This window comes from Diabrotica virgifera, chromosome 3, assembly GCF_917563875.1.
Source record: "Diabrotica virgifera virgifera chromosome 3, PGI_DIABVI_V3a".
Taxonomy (NCBI): domain Eukaryota; kingdom Metazoa; phylum Arthropoda; class Insecta; order Coleoptera; family Chrysomelidae; genus Diabrotica; species Diabrotica virgifera.
This window is the reverse complement of record NC_065445.1, coordinates 232527647-232541268: the sequence shown is the minus strand read 5'-3', so window position 1 is coordinate 232541268 and position 13622 is coordinate 232527647. Positions and strand designations below refer to the sequence as shown.

At 31.7% G+C, this 13622-nt stretch overlaps 1 protein-coding gene across 2 annotated transcripts in view; it reads left to right on the top strand.

Annotated features, from left to right (window-relative positions):
- Positions 1–13622, top strand: part of LOC126881594 (TRAF-type zinc finger domain-containing protein 1-like) — a 75826-nt gene that overhangs the window by 33305 nt on the left and 28899 nt on the right. Inside the window, exons 3-4 of one of the 2 annotated variants that reach the window (XM_050645955.1) lie at positions 3419–3631; positions 7946–8053. In XM_050645955.1, coding sequence (XP_050501912.1) covers positions 3419–3631; positions 7946–8053 — 321 coding nt within the window. The remainder of the gene's footprint in view (positions 1–3418; positions 3632–7945; positions 8054–13622) is intronic. The other variant, XM_050645956.1, reaches the window with a different exon arrangement.

The window sequence follows — 13622 nt, the reverse complement described above, 5'->3', positions numbered from 1 at the left end:
ATGCAATAAAACGAAAAAAATACCACACACAAAAAAGTTTAATTCGGAATAGACAAACAAAAAAGACTGGCAAGACGTTGCGAAAAAGTTAAAATTCGTCGTTAAATTTTGATGGGAAGGAGCACAAACCTCGGATAAATATAGAAATTCTAGAATTGATGGATGAAAGAATAGAATATTCAAATGGGAAATAAGCCACAATTTTACCTAAAAATGATTTTATTAACGTTTCGACGCCCAAGTCGGGTGTCGTTGTCAAAATACAAAATAATTTTATTTTGTATTTTGACAACGACACCCGACTTGGGCGTCGAAACGTTAATAAAATCATTTTTAGGTAAAATTGTGGCTTATTTCCCATTTGAATATACTTGATTATAAAAATGCCACAAGAAAATAGCTTCCGAACAACAGAAAGAATAGAAGTCAAAAATACGAACAACACGATATGGGATGATACGAAGAGTAATTAGAAATCAAATAAGAGAAACTAAAGAGGCAAGGCTTAGAGGAAATGTAGCGAAATAGAAGAACTAGATAAAAGTTATGAAAACTTCAATCTGTACAACAACAGATGTATAACCTCATGAAAATTTTATTGTTTTTTATTTTTTGAAAACAATTTCCGGAGTGGGATTCAAAATTTCAAAAACTATATAAAATGTAATTTCCAGTACAACCAATTGTGGTAGGATTGTGAATATTGTTCTGAAGCTGTTTTCTTGTGACATCTTAATGCAATTTACTATTTTTGTTGGGAACAAGCCACAATTTTACTTTGAAATTAAATTTATTTGACGTTTAAGTATATTTATACTTATTTTGAGAACGATTCCCGAAGTAAAATTTAAACGTCAAATAAACTTTAAAGTAAAATTGTAGCTTATTCCCAACAAAAGTAGTAAATTATTTTGAAATAATTTGTTATTCCTAATCCAAACGTACCAAATTTGGTAGAAAAATTTGCAAAAAACGAGAAATAAATTAGTCTAGGCGCCAAATAGAGGTCACCGTGTCATTTTCAATTCTGATGGACAAACTCAACGGTTTCTTATGGATTTTTGGCTGCTGATTACGAATTTCGAGGGGGGATTTCGATCCGAGTCGTCAAAAAATTGTTATAAACAATTTAATTGTTTATAAATTGTTTATAAGGCTCTGGCTGATAAACTAAAAGATATAAAAAAAATGTTTCAAATAAAATTTATTCCTTAATAAAAAACGAAGAAACAACCGTTTACTAAACTTAAATCCGACAATTAGAACTCAAGATATTGTAAAATTAGTGCACAATGCAAATTGCAAAATAAGTATTTTTCGAAGCTTTATCGATCGTAACTCGCTTCTACGCATGCAAATGAGCCCTATAAGGTGTCCTTTTAAAGCTTAATTAAGAGGCTTCCAAACAAAGTTTGTTAAATTAGTTGATCTTCATTTGTTTTAATGTTATACCCGTTTGAAGTTATAATTTTCTTAAAAAAATTGTACAATAATTTGTTTATAAAGATTTCAAGGAAACTTAAGCTATAAATATTTAAACTTTAATTAAAAATAATGATAAAACAACTCACAAGGAACAATTTGAGCTTATGAAAATGTTCGTAAGTTTATTTTTGGCTAAGATGTCGATATTTTAATGGCGCGCTATGAGGCGCAAGATTGGCTCACAGTCAAGTAAGTATGTATTCTTCGACGCTTTATCGATCGTAACACGGCTTCTACGCATGCAAATGAGCCAATATGTGATATCCATATAAAAATGGATCGAGTTCTTTTGCAGTATCATCATTGCATATAAAACGAGCATTTATGATGTGGCGGCATACACACAATTGACGGGCCTTTATGATGCTGCAAAAGAACTAGATCCACTTTATATGGATATCATATAGATAATTAGACTCTGAAGCCTCAAAAAGTTTTTGTTTTACTGCCTACAAGAACAGTCTTGTACCACCATGTAACTGTTAAAATTTCGCTAAGAACTTATGCAGATGTAAAAAAAGCTGATATTCCCTGTATATCTCTATGCAGATTTGCAGATGCATGAAAAAAATGTTTGTAAAAATAGTATTAATAAATAATATCAACTTACTTTTTAGTTATACTTCTGAAATATTAGTTTTTAATGTTTTTTCTCATTTAGTGCAAAAAATAGAAGACAAAGTAAATAGAATGAAAGGTGATACGAGGTACAGTATGATGATTTAATTATAAGAATTATATGATAAAATTTTATTAGGATCTTCAAAAATGAAAAATGAAGATAACGTATGTATACATAGAAATTATAATTTGCATCGCGAAGTTAGCGCGTGAACCTTTACGCGGTGAGCCGATCTTGCGCCTCATAGCGCGCCATTAAAATATCGACATCTTGGCCAAAAATAAACTTATGAACATTTTCATATCCTCAAATTGTTCCTTTTGAGTTTTTCTATCATTATTGTTTATTAAAGTATAAATGTTTATAGCTCAAATTTGCTTGAAACCTTTATAAACAAATGAATGTACAATATTTTTAAGAAAATTGTAACTTCAAACCGGTATAACTTTAAAACAAATGAAGATCAAGTAATTTAACAAACTTTGTTTATAAACCTGTTAATTAAGCTTTAAAACGACACCTTATAAGGCTCATTTGCATGCGTAGAAGCCGAGTTACGATCGATAAAGCTTCGAAAAATACTTATTTTGCAATTTGCATTGTGCACTAATTTTACAATATCTTGAGTTCTAATTGTTAGATTTAAGTTTAGTAAAAGGTTTTTTCTTTGTATTTTATTAAGGAACAAATTTTATTTGAAACATTTTTTTTATCTCTTTTAGTTTATGAGCCAGAGCCTTATAAACAATTTATAAACAATTAAATTGTTTATAACAATTTTTTGACCACTCGGATCGAAATCCCCCCTCGAAATTCGTAATCAGCAGCCAAAAATCCATAAGAAACCGTTGAGTTTGTCCATCATAATTGAATATGACACGGTGACCCCTCTGGCGCCTAGACTAAATCATTTGCAGTTAAATAATAGGTAAATTTATCTACTTAAGACTAATGAGAATAATAATTTTAAAAAATCACTTAGAATGTTCAGGATTCTAGCCTTTGATCTCCTGACAATGTGGAAGTCTATTATTAAATTCGTGAGTCACTTTCTAAGACTTGTCAACGTATTAGTTCACAGTCAGCAATAATTATTTGTTTCAGATCCTGCTTAATGTAAACCCGCGATTGTAGCTAATCCCACTACAAAAGATCGAACGGATTAAGATCCGTAGAACTATCAGGCCACTCCATAAATCCTTTACGTCCAATCCCTCATTTTGGAAAATCGTGTTATACATCATTTGATTATAAATTATGATAACTATTTCAGCATATAAATTGTTTCTGATCCTCAATTTTTTTACTTAGCTCAAAGACATGCTGGAGGTGGTTGGGATTCAACTACCCACCGTACAGAAACTCCCGCTGAACCTCGTTCTAGAAGAAGTGTCACCGGAAGACCTTTTGCAGAATTCGATTATGATCCAATGCCTTATTTACCCTCAGCCTACCAAGCTCCAGGCGGAGGTGCCAAGAAGAAGGAAGGCGAAAGCTACAAAGAGATTTCAAGAAGACTGGATTGTGAGTATTAAATTTATGTATATTGAAATGAATATGAAATTTTCTGCTAAATACGCCATCAATAGAAGCTGTAAATTTGACAAACATGCCACTTCCGGTTATACCAGAATTTAACAACATTGGTTTTTTAAATAGAAGACCCTGTATATTATTGAATTTTTAGAGTCTACGTAAAATTGTAAAATTCTAGACATTTATTATTCAGCGTATGCCATTTCAAAACATTTATAAGATTACAATAAACAAGTTAAGTTAAAATTAACCCGATATAAAAATACTTATGCCTGGTTGCACCAACAATAAGCTCTAGGTTAGCCCAGCTCAGCTTATAGATAGGGCCGCTTTAAGGCTAACTTACTTTGTACCATAATTTTCGATTCTTATCCATCCAATCCACGTGGCAATCCATTGTGACAAGCTGAAAATTGATCTAGGCCTCAATGATGTAACGCTTATGTTTCGTACGCTGAGCTTAAATCACGTCTTAAGCTTAATATGTTGGTGCGCCCAGGCATTAATCATGTAGTTAATCATTTTATGTAGTTAATCGACTCGATCGTAGCAAACAAGAAATCTTGTGAACTTCTCTCGTAGACCTTCTGGTGGCACTCCTCTTTATGTGCTTGATAGATTGGACATTTCCGCAGATGTATAACGGTGATAATAGCTTACCCCATTTGTGCAACATATACGCACATCGACCATGTTGAGTTCTGATGCGACTAACTGTGCACCAGGTCTTACGTGGTAAGTCAAATCCAAAAGGTGTCTCTGTGATGCAAGGTATAACTGTATTTGGTTGAACTTCCGACCATTCATGGATCTATTTGGTGATCATGTTGAACCCGGTGGCTGCGACTAATTCTGCGGTTTGTATTGGAGATTTTCTGGAGCGCAGTCGACTTTTGGTTGCATCTTCTATATAGTTATGAATCAGCAGCGCCGTGTTGCTAAGGATCTTGTTGTATTCTTTGGTTAGCAGACTGGATCGTCGAAGGTGTAGTGGTGGAATGTCGCTCAACACTGGTCGTCAATGGATTAGTTTAGATTTGGTTACTCCATAGATCATTCTCATGGTGATATTTAGCTGGATATCAATCTTTTTAACGAGATCACTGTTGATCAATATTTCTGCGCAATATTCAGCTACAGAGTAAACAAGAACTAAGCCTGAAGACCTGAGTGTGGATGCCGTTACCCCCATATTGTTTCAGAGCTTCTGAATGATGTTATTTCTGGTTTTTAGCTTCTCGGCAACTGTACTTAAATGTTCGCTAAAGCTTAACATTCTGTCTAAAGCCACGCCTAGGTATTTGGATGTTTATTGTGGTCAAGTCGTGTATTATCAAAGTGAAGGTTAAGTGTTCTTGATGCCAGATTGTTGTTTACGTGGAAGCAGGTTACTTCGGTTTTAGAGGCATTCTCGACAAAACTTTATAGCTCAAAACTTACCTGTTGAGTTAGTCTTCTTCTTCCAAAAAAATTTGACAGATAGAGGTAAACTTTTTAAAGTTAATAAGCCATCTATTTACAAACATAATGTCTTGAAAGCCTTTGCATACAAAGAGTAAGTAACGTTCTTTCGGGACTTCTGTCTTCATAGTCTGTTCATTTAATTATTGTATTATAGTCTGTTTCGTTTAAACTTTGACTTTGAACTGGGTTGTAAGAATAAAGATAAAATTTATGATTGTTTTTTTAATTTGCTGAATAGATGGAATCGATATACTAAATCTTTCTCGCCACAACGTGATGATGCTTCGGGATAAGCAGCATAGCAACGATGAACACATTATTATCTACAATAAGCTTCATTGTTAACTTTTTGTTAAAAACAACCAAACCAAACCACGGTGTCATTGGTTGGTTATATTGTAGTAAATATAGCACATGTTCTAGTAATAACTGTCACATTCCCCAAATATTAAAAAGTAAATGTACGTAATCTTCATTGTTTATTTCTACCACTTTGTAAAAGTGCCAGGAATTAGAAATATATACCGACAATTATGACATCTTTATACACGGCCTGCTAAAATAAAACAATAAAATATATCTTACCTTTAACATTAACCGCAATAATGCTTTTCATTCACAGTCATTTGTTTCGAGATTTTGTCATATGTCGTATAATCCGTGTATATTAATATTACACACAGATTATATAACATATGAAAGAAGCTCGAAACAAATGACAATCGATGAAAAGCCTTAACTTATTCATATATCCTAAAGTAGGTACTAACTTTAGATATAGGGAACCCTAATACTTTTTAAAAGAAATTTGACTTTTTTTGATTAAAATAGTAAAATATAGGGTAGGTATTTAATTTTAATTGTTGATTTACTATGATTTAAAGTTTCAAGAAATGGCATGTCACGTGTACATCCCGTATTTAGAAATTCGATTTCGATGTGCAAAGATTTGTCATAAATGGATGAGCTTTAAGGGGAAAGGCGCAAAGTATCGCCTGTCAAAATTTTCAATGTGTTTTAAATGTACTTATTTTTTCGAATACTGAGAAAACTAATAAGTATTTTTGAAAAATTTAAACGCAGAACGAAAGATTACGTTATTACCGAGGGCCGAAAGTTCCTTAGAATAAATACAAAGTTTCTGTTGAATGAGATATTTTCAATTAAAAATCACACTAAACTTTCTCTTTTATTTTCACCCCTGTAACTTATTAAAATAAACATTATAGAAGTTTTCAGGGACTTTCGGCCCTCAGTAATAATGTAATCTAATTTTTTTCAAAAATGTGTATTAGGTTCTCAGGATTCTAAAAAAACGAATACATTTAAAACACATCGAACATTTTGACAGGCGACATTTGGCGCCTTTTTCCTTAAGTTTGAAGTTAGTCTCTACCTGTCAAAATTTTCGAAAAAATGAATATATAACTCGAAAAATATGAAGTTTTGACCTATGAACTGGTTGTTCATTGTTCATTGTTCATTTCCGGTATAACTGGAAGTGTCATGTCTGTCAAAATATTTTCATTAAGTTAGTATATTTAATTTTAAATGAATTTCGACTCAATTCAAGCTTTCTGCTTAACCCAGGTATAACATACCAAAAGGCACCGCCAGGAAAACATTCCACTTTGCGGTTCAGAGAGCCCATATGAAACGAGTCTTTGTACTCTATGCAGAGTATGGCATTAACAAAATAAGAAAATCTACGGTTTCGTTTTGATTAAAATCTGTCTTCCTCCATCCCCCGATAGCACTATTTCTAGGTCTACCTGTTGTCAAGGAGGCTCTAAGGAAGACAGATTTTTACCATTCCCACCGTAGATTGTCGATATAAATTAAAATAATTTATATCGCGGTATGGATAGAACGCCCTCTAACGGGGAATAAGCGAAATGAATTTCGACTCAATTCAAGCTTTCTGCTTAACCCAGGTATAACATACCAAAAGGTACCGCCAGGAAAACATTCCACTTTGCGGTTCAGAGAGCCCATATGAAACGAGTCTTTGTACTCTATGCAGAGTATGGCATTAACAAAATAAGAAAATCTACGGTTTCGTTTTGATTAAAATCTGTCTTCCTCCATCCCCCGATAGCACTATTTCTTATGGTAAAAATCTGTCTTCCTTAGAGCCTCCTTGACAACAGGTAGACCTAGAAATAGTGCTATCGGGGGATGGAGGAAGACAGATTTTAATCAAAACGAAACCGTAGATTTTCTTATTTTGTTAATGCCATACTCTGCATAGAGTACAAAGACTCGTTTCATATGGGCTCTCTGAACCGCAAAGTGGAATGTTTTCCTGGCGGTGCCTTTTGGTATGTTATACCTGGGTTAAGCAGAAAGCTTGAATTGAGTCGAAATTCATTTCGCTTATTCCCCGTTAGAGGGCGTTCTATCCATACTACGATATAAATTATTTTAATTTATATCGACAATCTACGGTCGGAATGGTAAAAATCTGTCTTCCTTAGAGCCTCCTTGACAACAGGTAGACCTAGAAATAGTGCTATCGGGGGATGGAGGAAGACAGATTTTAATCAAAACGAAACCGTAGATTTTGTTATTTTATTTAATTTTAGTTTTTATATTATGTGAAGTGAAAAATAAAATCTTGAACGTATCGTTGCGTTGGTGTTAACAAATGATTAAGCCCATCGAGCAAAATCCATCCCTCGGGCCAGATGCCCTCTGGCTGGGATATGTTGCACTTCGGATGTAAACGTCTTAACACTCTCGGTGCATAAATAACTATTCTAGTTTTTTGTAATATGTTATTAACGTTCATTTTATTTAAAAATTATGTTAGTATAACCCAATTATTTGTCTATATAGGTAAAACGGAATATATCAGAAATATTCTCCAGGATTCTGCGGCTATCACAGTACCTTTGCGAAGAAGTGGGACAGCACCTAGGAATTACTTTTATCATGATTTAAAAGGTTCTAATTGCATAGCATGTTTGTGTGTTTTTGTTTTTTTTTTATAACATATTTTGTGGTTTTTCTTTTGTTTTTCAACAAGTTGTTGCTTTGCATGATACAGTTTAGACCACTTACTTACTACCTACTTACTTAAGCCGTCCTCTTGTCCCTTACAGCAGGGGTCACCAATTAGCGGACCGCGGCCCGCATTCGGACCGTGAGCTACTTTTGTGCGGACCGTCATTAAATTCAGAATATAGCGTTTGGCAATTTTGAAAATGTTTGGCCATGAAATTGTATATTATGTTTGACTCAACTTATGTGTGCGAAGCCGCTTTATCAAGAATGAACTTTATTAAAAATCGGTACAGATCTCAGCTAACAGATGAATATCGCAACTCCCCAATGAGAATCAGTTGCACCAAACTCACTCCAAACTTCAGACAGGTTGTACATAATAAAAAATGTCATTCTTCTCACTGATAATTTAATTTTGTAAAGAGTTTTCCCTTTATTGTTATATTTATTATATTCATTAATTTTGAATTTAAGTAAACTGTAATATAAAATTGTCATGTGCGTTTTTTTATATTCATTTCCTCTCTACTATATGTTAAGTGGGAGTACTTTTGAGGTGTGCATGTAATTAAAATAGTTTTCAGATTTAATAAGTATGCAACAAATAAGTTTTCAACATTGAAACTAATGTAGAAAAGATAACAAATTATTTACCATTTCGTACTAAGTACATATGATTATTTATTTATATATATTTATTCCCAATAACAATTTACAATACTTCTGTGTTACTGATAATAACATCAAAACAATACACAATGAATTTATATTTTATTTATTGTACCAGGAAAGTATTCAACTCTACAGTGGCCAAAAACAATAGGATATTATTAGGTTTCCTTTCCAATTATAGTCTGGGCTGATTATCGGAGAATAGGCCATTTTTGGGAAAAGTTATTTACCAGCAATTTTATTGCTGGAATCGAAGCTTATGATGGTATATATTAATAATATAGGTATGCGAAGTCCGCAGATAGTGTGCTACTTTTTTTATTAACAAAATGGCGCCCCCAAATCGTGGTTTTTTCAATTTTTGCTCCATAACTCCTAACATTTTAACTCTACACCAAAAACACCCTAATAAAAATTCACCGAAATTAAATTCTGCATATAGACGTGTTCTTCCCGATCTGCTACGACGAAAATTTTCCTCGGAAAATGCGGGTTTTCCCAACAAAATCTTTAAATTTCAAATAAAGTTTTAGATAAGAAATTATCTACCAATAGTTAAATAACTCGGTGACATAAAAGTTTTCTTGGTTTAGATTATAGTTTCAGAAGCCGGTGAAAATTAAACGAATATTTTAGCAACAATTCAATTGTTAATTAATAATTTACGGTCGCAATAATAACCAAAATAATTATGATACACTGATCAAACTTTGAAATCTTATAAATATAAGATGCCTATTTAATATTTTGTCAACAAAATATAAATTTTTAATTTTTTTTGAATAATTTTTAAATGTTTAAAAAAAATAGTTATAAACAAATTAACGTTTCTCAGAAAGTTTTTATTACATTCTAATTTTAAAAAATAGGTAAAACGCGTATTTTACGGATCTTGAAAATGAATGCTTTAAAACTTTTTTGCAACCATTTTCAAAAAAGTTATGAAATAGCAAAGTAAACATAAGATTACTATGTTGTTTATAATTTTTTTAAACTCTTTCAAAGCGTAAAAGTTAGTTTAAAGTACAAGCTAATTAGATACAAAAAATATCGATTATTAGTTTAATGGTTACATTTTAATTAAAGATTATAAATATTTTTTTTGTAATTTACACGCGCGAAAGCAGACTAATACAGTACCGTAGCTAATAACATTTTCACTCGAAGCGACAACCACCCGCGACGTACAGTAGTTAATAAATAAAATTAAGCTTCGGCTCTGTATCAAGCCTATTTTCGCCCTAAAAATTACAAAAAAAAACATTTTTAATCTTTGATTAATATATAACCATTGAACTAATGTTTGATATTTTTTGAGAGTAATTAGTTTGTACCATAAACTCATTTTTAAGCTTTGAAACAATTAAAACAAATTATAAAAAACGGAGTAATCGTATGTTTACTTTGCTGTTTCATAACTTTATTGCAAATGGTTGGAAAAAAATATTAAAGCATTCGTTTTCAAGACCTTTGAAATACGCATTTTAAGCATTTTTTTAAATTATAATATAATAAACAATTTCTGAGAAATGTTAATTTGTTTATAACTATTTTTGTTAAACATTTAAAGATTATGCAAAAAAATGAAAAATTTATATTTTGTCGAGAAAAATATTAAATAGGCATCACCTATTTATAATCTTTCTAAGTTTAGTCAATGTTTCATGATTATTTTAGTTGTTATTGCGACTGTAAATTGTTAATGAACAATTGAATTGTTGCTAACATATTTGTTTAATTTTCACCGGCTTTTGCAGTTATAATCTATACCAAGAAAGCCTTTATTTCACCAAGTTATTTAATTATTGATACATAATTACTTGCCCAAAAAATTTGTTTGAAAATTCGAGATTTTGTTGGGAAAACCCACATTTTCCGAGGAAAATTTTCGTCGGAGCAAATCGGGAAAACATGCCTCTATGTAGAATTAAATTGGGGTGAATTTTTATTTCAGTGCTTTTGGTGTAAAGTTAAAATACTAAGTTTTCACTCTAATGGCATATAGCATATCCCACCAGAATGAAAACAATGGGAACCTTCTCTGGTTACACCTCCGAGGCTTCTACAATTTGCAAGCCATACGGATGCTGAGACTAAGGAAGATGAGGGAATTCTACACGAACGAAATGCCATTTCGTTCGTTGCAATTCGGGACTGCACGCTGGGGTTTGTTTTGGTTGGATCAGGGAGAGCAGCATATGTGCCTCCTGATGAGAGACTAATAAGTTTCGAAACCGGTAGAGGTGCTTGCAGCACTCTCTGATTGGACTGGAATATGGTTCGGCTGTATTTTCGTTTTGCAACGAAATTGAAAATGGTTATTCATTTTTAAAGTTAAAATCTTCGGAGTTATAGACCAATAATTGAAAACAACACGATTTGGGGGCGCCATTTTGTTAATAAAAAAAGTAGCACACTATCTGCGGACTTTGCATAGCTATATTATTAATATATAGGATCATAATATTCGATTCCAGCAATAAAATTGCTGGTAAATAACCTTTCTTTGTACTATACTAATTAGACCAGCGTATTATAACTATTTTTTTTTTCAAAATTTAAAGATTATGCAAAAAAACGAAAAATGTATATTTTGTCGATAATATATTAAATAAGCATCTCATCTTTATAATCTTTATAAGTTTGATCAATGTATCATGATTATTTTGGTTATTATTGCGATCGTAAATTGTTAATTAACAATTGAATTGTTGCTAAAATATTCGTTTAATTTTCACCGCATTCTGGAATTACAATCTATACCAAGAAAGCTTTGATCTCACTAAGTTATTTAATTATTGATTAATAATTACTTACCTAAAACTTTATTTGAAAATTAGAGATTTTGTTGGGAAAACCCGCATTTTCCGAGGAAAATTTTCTTCGGAGCAAATCGGGAAAAACATATCTCTATGCAGAATTTAATTGCGGTGAATTTTTATTTGGGTGTTTTTGGTGTAAAGTTAAAATCTTTGGAGTTATAGAGCAAAAATTGAAAAAAACACGATTTTCGGGCGCCATTTTGTTTATAAAATAAGTAGCACACTATCTGCGGACTTTGCATACCTATATTATTAATATATAGGATCTTATAATTCGATTCCAGCAATAAAATTGCTGGTAAATAACTTTTCCATGAATTTTGCTAATTAGCCCAGAGTATTACTCCATGTTGTGAGGCCGCTTCCGAATGACAAATTTTCTGATTCGGTTTTTTTTTTGTGGATTCCTGTTCAAAAATGTCCCCTTAAACAAATCAGAAGGGGCGCGGGATGCCGGGCAAAACAATACTTTTATACAAATTCAAAATTAGCTTTTAGCCCGAAAATTGTATTTAAAAAAAGTCTCATGTCATTTTTTTTTTCAAAAGTTGATAGTTTTCGAGTTATAAGCGATTTAAAATATGAAAAATGTGAAAATACCTACGCATTTTCAAGGTTTGAAAACTCTGATGTAAATTATTAGTTTTCAGGTTGCCAAATGCCTAAATTGAAGTTTATAAATTCAATTTCAAGATTCTAACGAGTAATCGGGGCTTACTTCAATATAGACCGTTGTTTTTAATTGTTAATTATGCGAGTCCACTCGACTTTTTAAGCCACCGCACATCGCAATTTATGGGGCGTCTCTGTCGCACTTATTATACATATTATACGTACTGATGCGAAAAATGCCCAACAAATACTTTACATTTATTAAAATTTTATAATTTATTATTAACATATTTTTTTTATGATTTATTTATTTATTCAATTAATTATTGCCAATGTGCTAATTAAATACGCCAATAAAAACAAACGGTCGAAATTGAAATAAACCCCGATAACTCATCAGAATCTTGAAATTGAATGTTTAAGCTTCAATTTAGGCACTTGACAACCGCAAAAATAGTAATGTACACATGAATTTTCCAGCTTCGAAAATGCTTATTTTCGCATTTTTCAGATTATAAATCGTTTAAAACTTGAAATCTATCAAGTTTTGAGAAAAATGACAGAACATATTTTTTGTTTAAGATGGCCCAAAAATGCTAAAACCATATTTCGGGAGCAAAAAAGGTGATGTTTTGGATTTATTAAAAAACTATTAAAAACAATCCCTGTCTAAAAATTTCGCACTGCACCTTTCTGATTTGTTTACCGAATACCCCAGGCTGTGGGTGAAAAATAGGTCGATTTCAGGATATAATTCAGGAATTTTTGAAACCTATCAGGTGTTGTAAAGGACGATGCCAGGAATAACTTATACTAAAATGTAACCAAAAATATTGTGCGCTTTTTTTTATATTGCGATTTTCATTTGTTAAATTTGCAATTTTTAAAGATTTTTAATTTTGCAGCTTAGGATATTGATTTTAGAGAAAAACTTTTTAATAGAAAGTTGTAGTAAATTAAAAAACCTACAATTTGAGGTACAGTAAGTTTAATTTGGTTAATTGGTTATTGCAAAACAGCCTGCGAAAAGTCCAAAATGGCCGTTTTTTACAATTGCATTATTTATTGTACAAATATTTTTTTTATTATTTTTTAAAGCTTTAAAATGAAGATCTTTCAATTCCAAACATAAAAAAAATTGTAAAGCCAAATTAACGAATTCGTTGCTTAGATATTATAAATTGTTTATCCCAAGAGGTCAAATGTCGAAGGCTATAATTTAAAAAAAAATCGTAGATAGTTGGTGAAACATCCAATCTCCTTCTAAAGAGTTATATTTTCACATTCTGATGTAAATAAATGCGTAAAACATTTTTAAACCTCTAATTTTTGGGTTTGAAAATAAGGGGGCAAATTTCGTTATAAACATTTAGAGTTGAAGCGGCCCTGTACATCCTATGAGT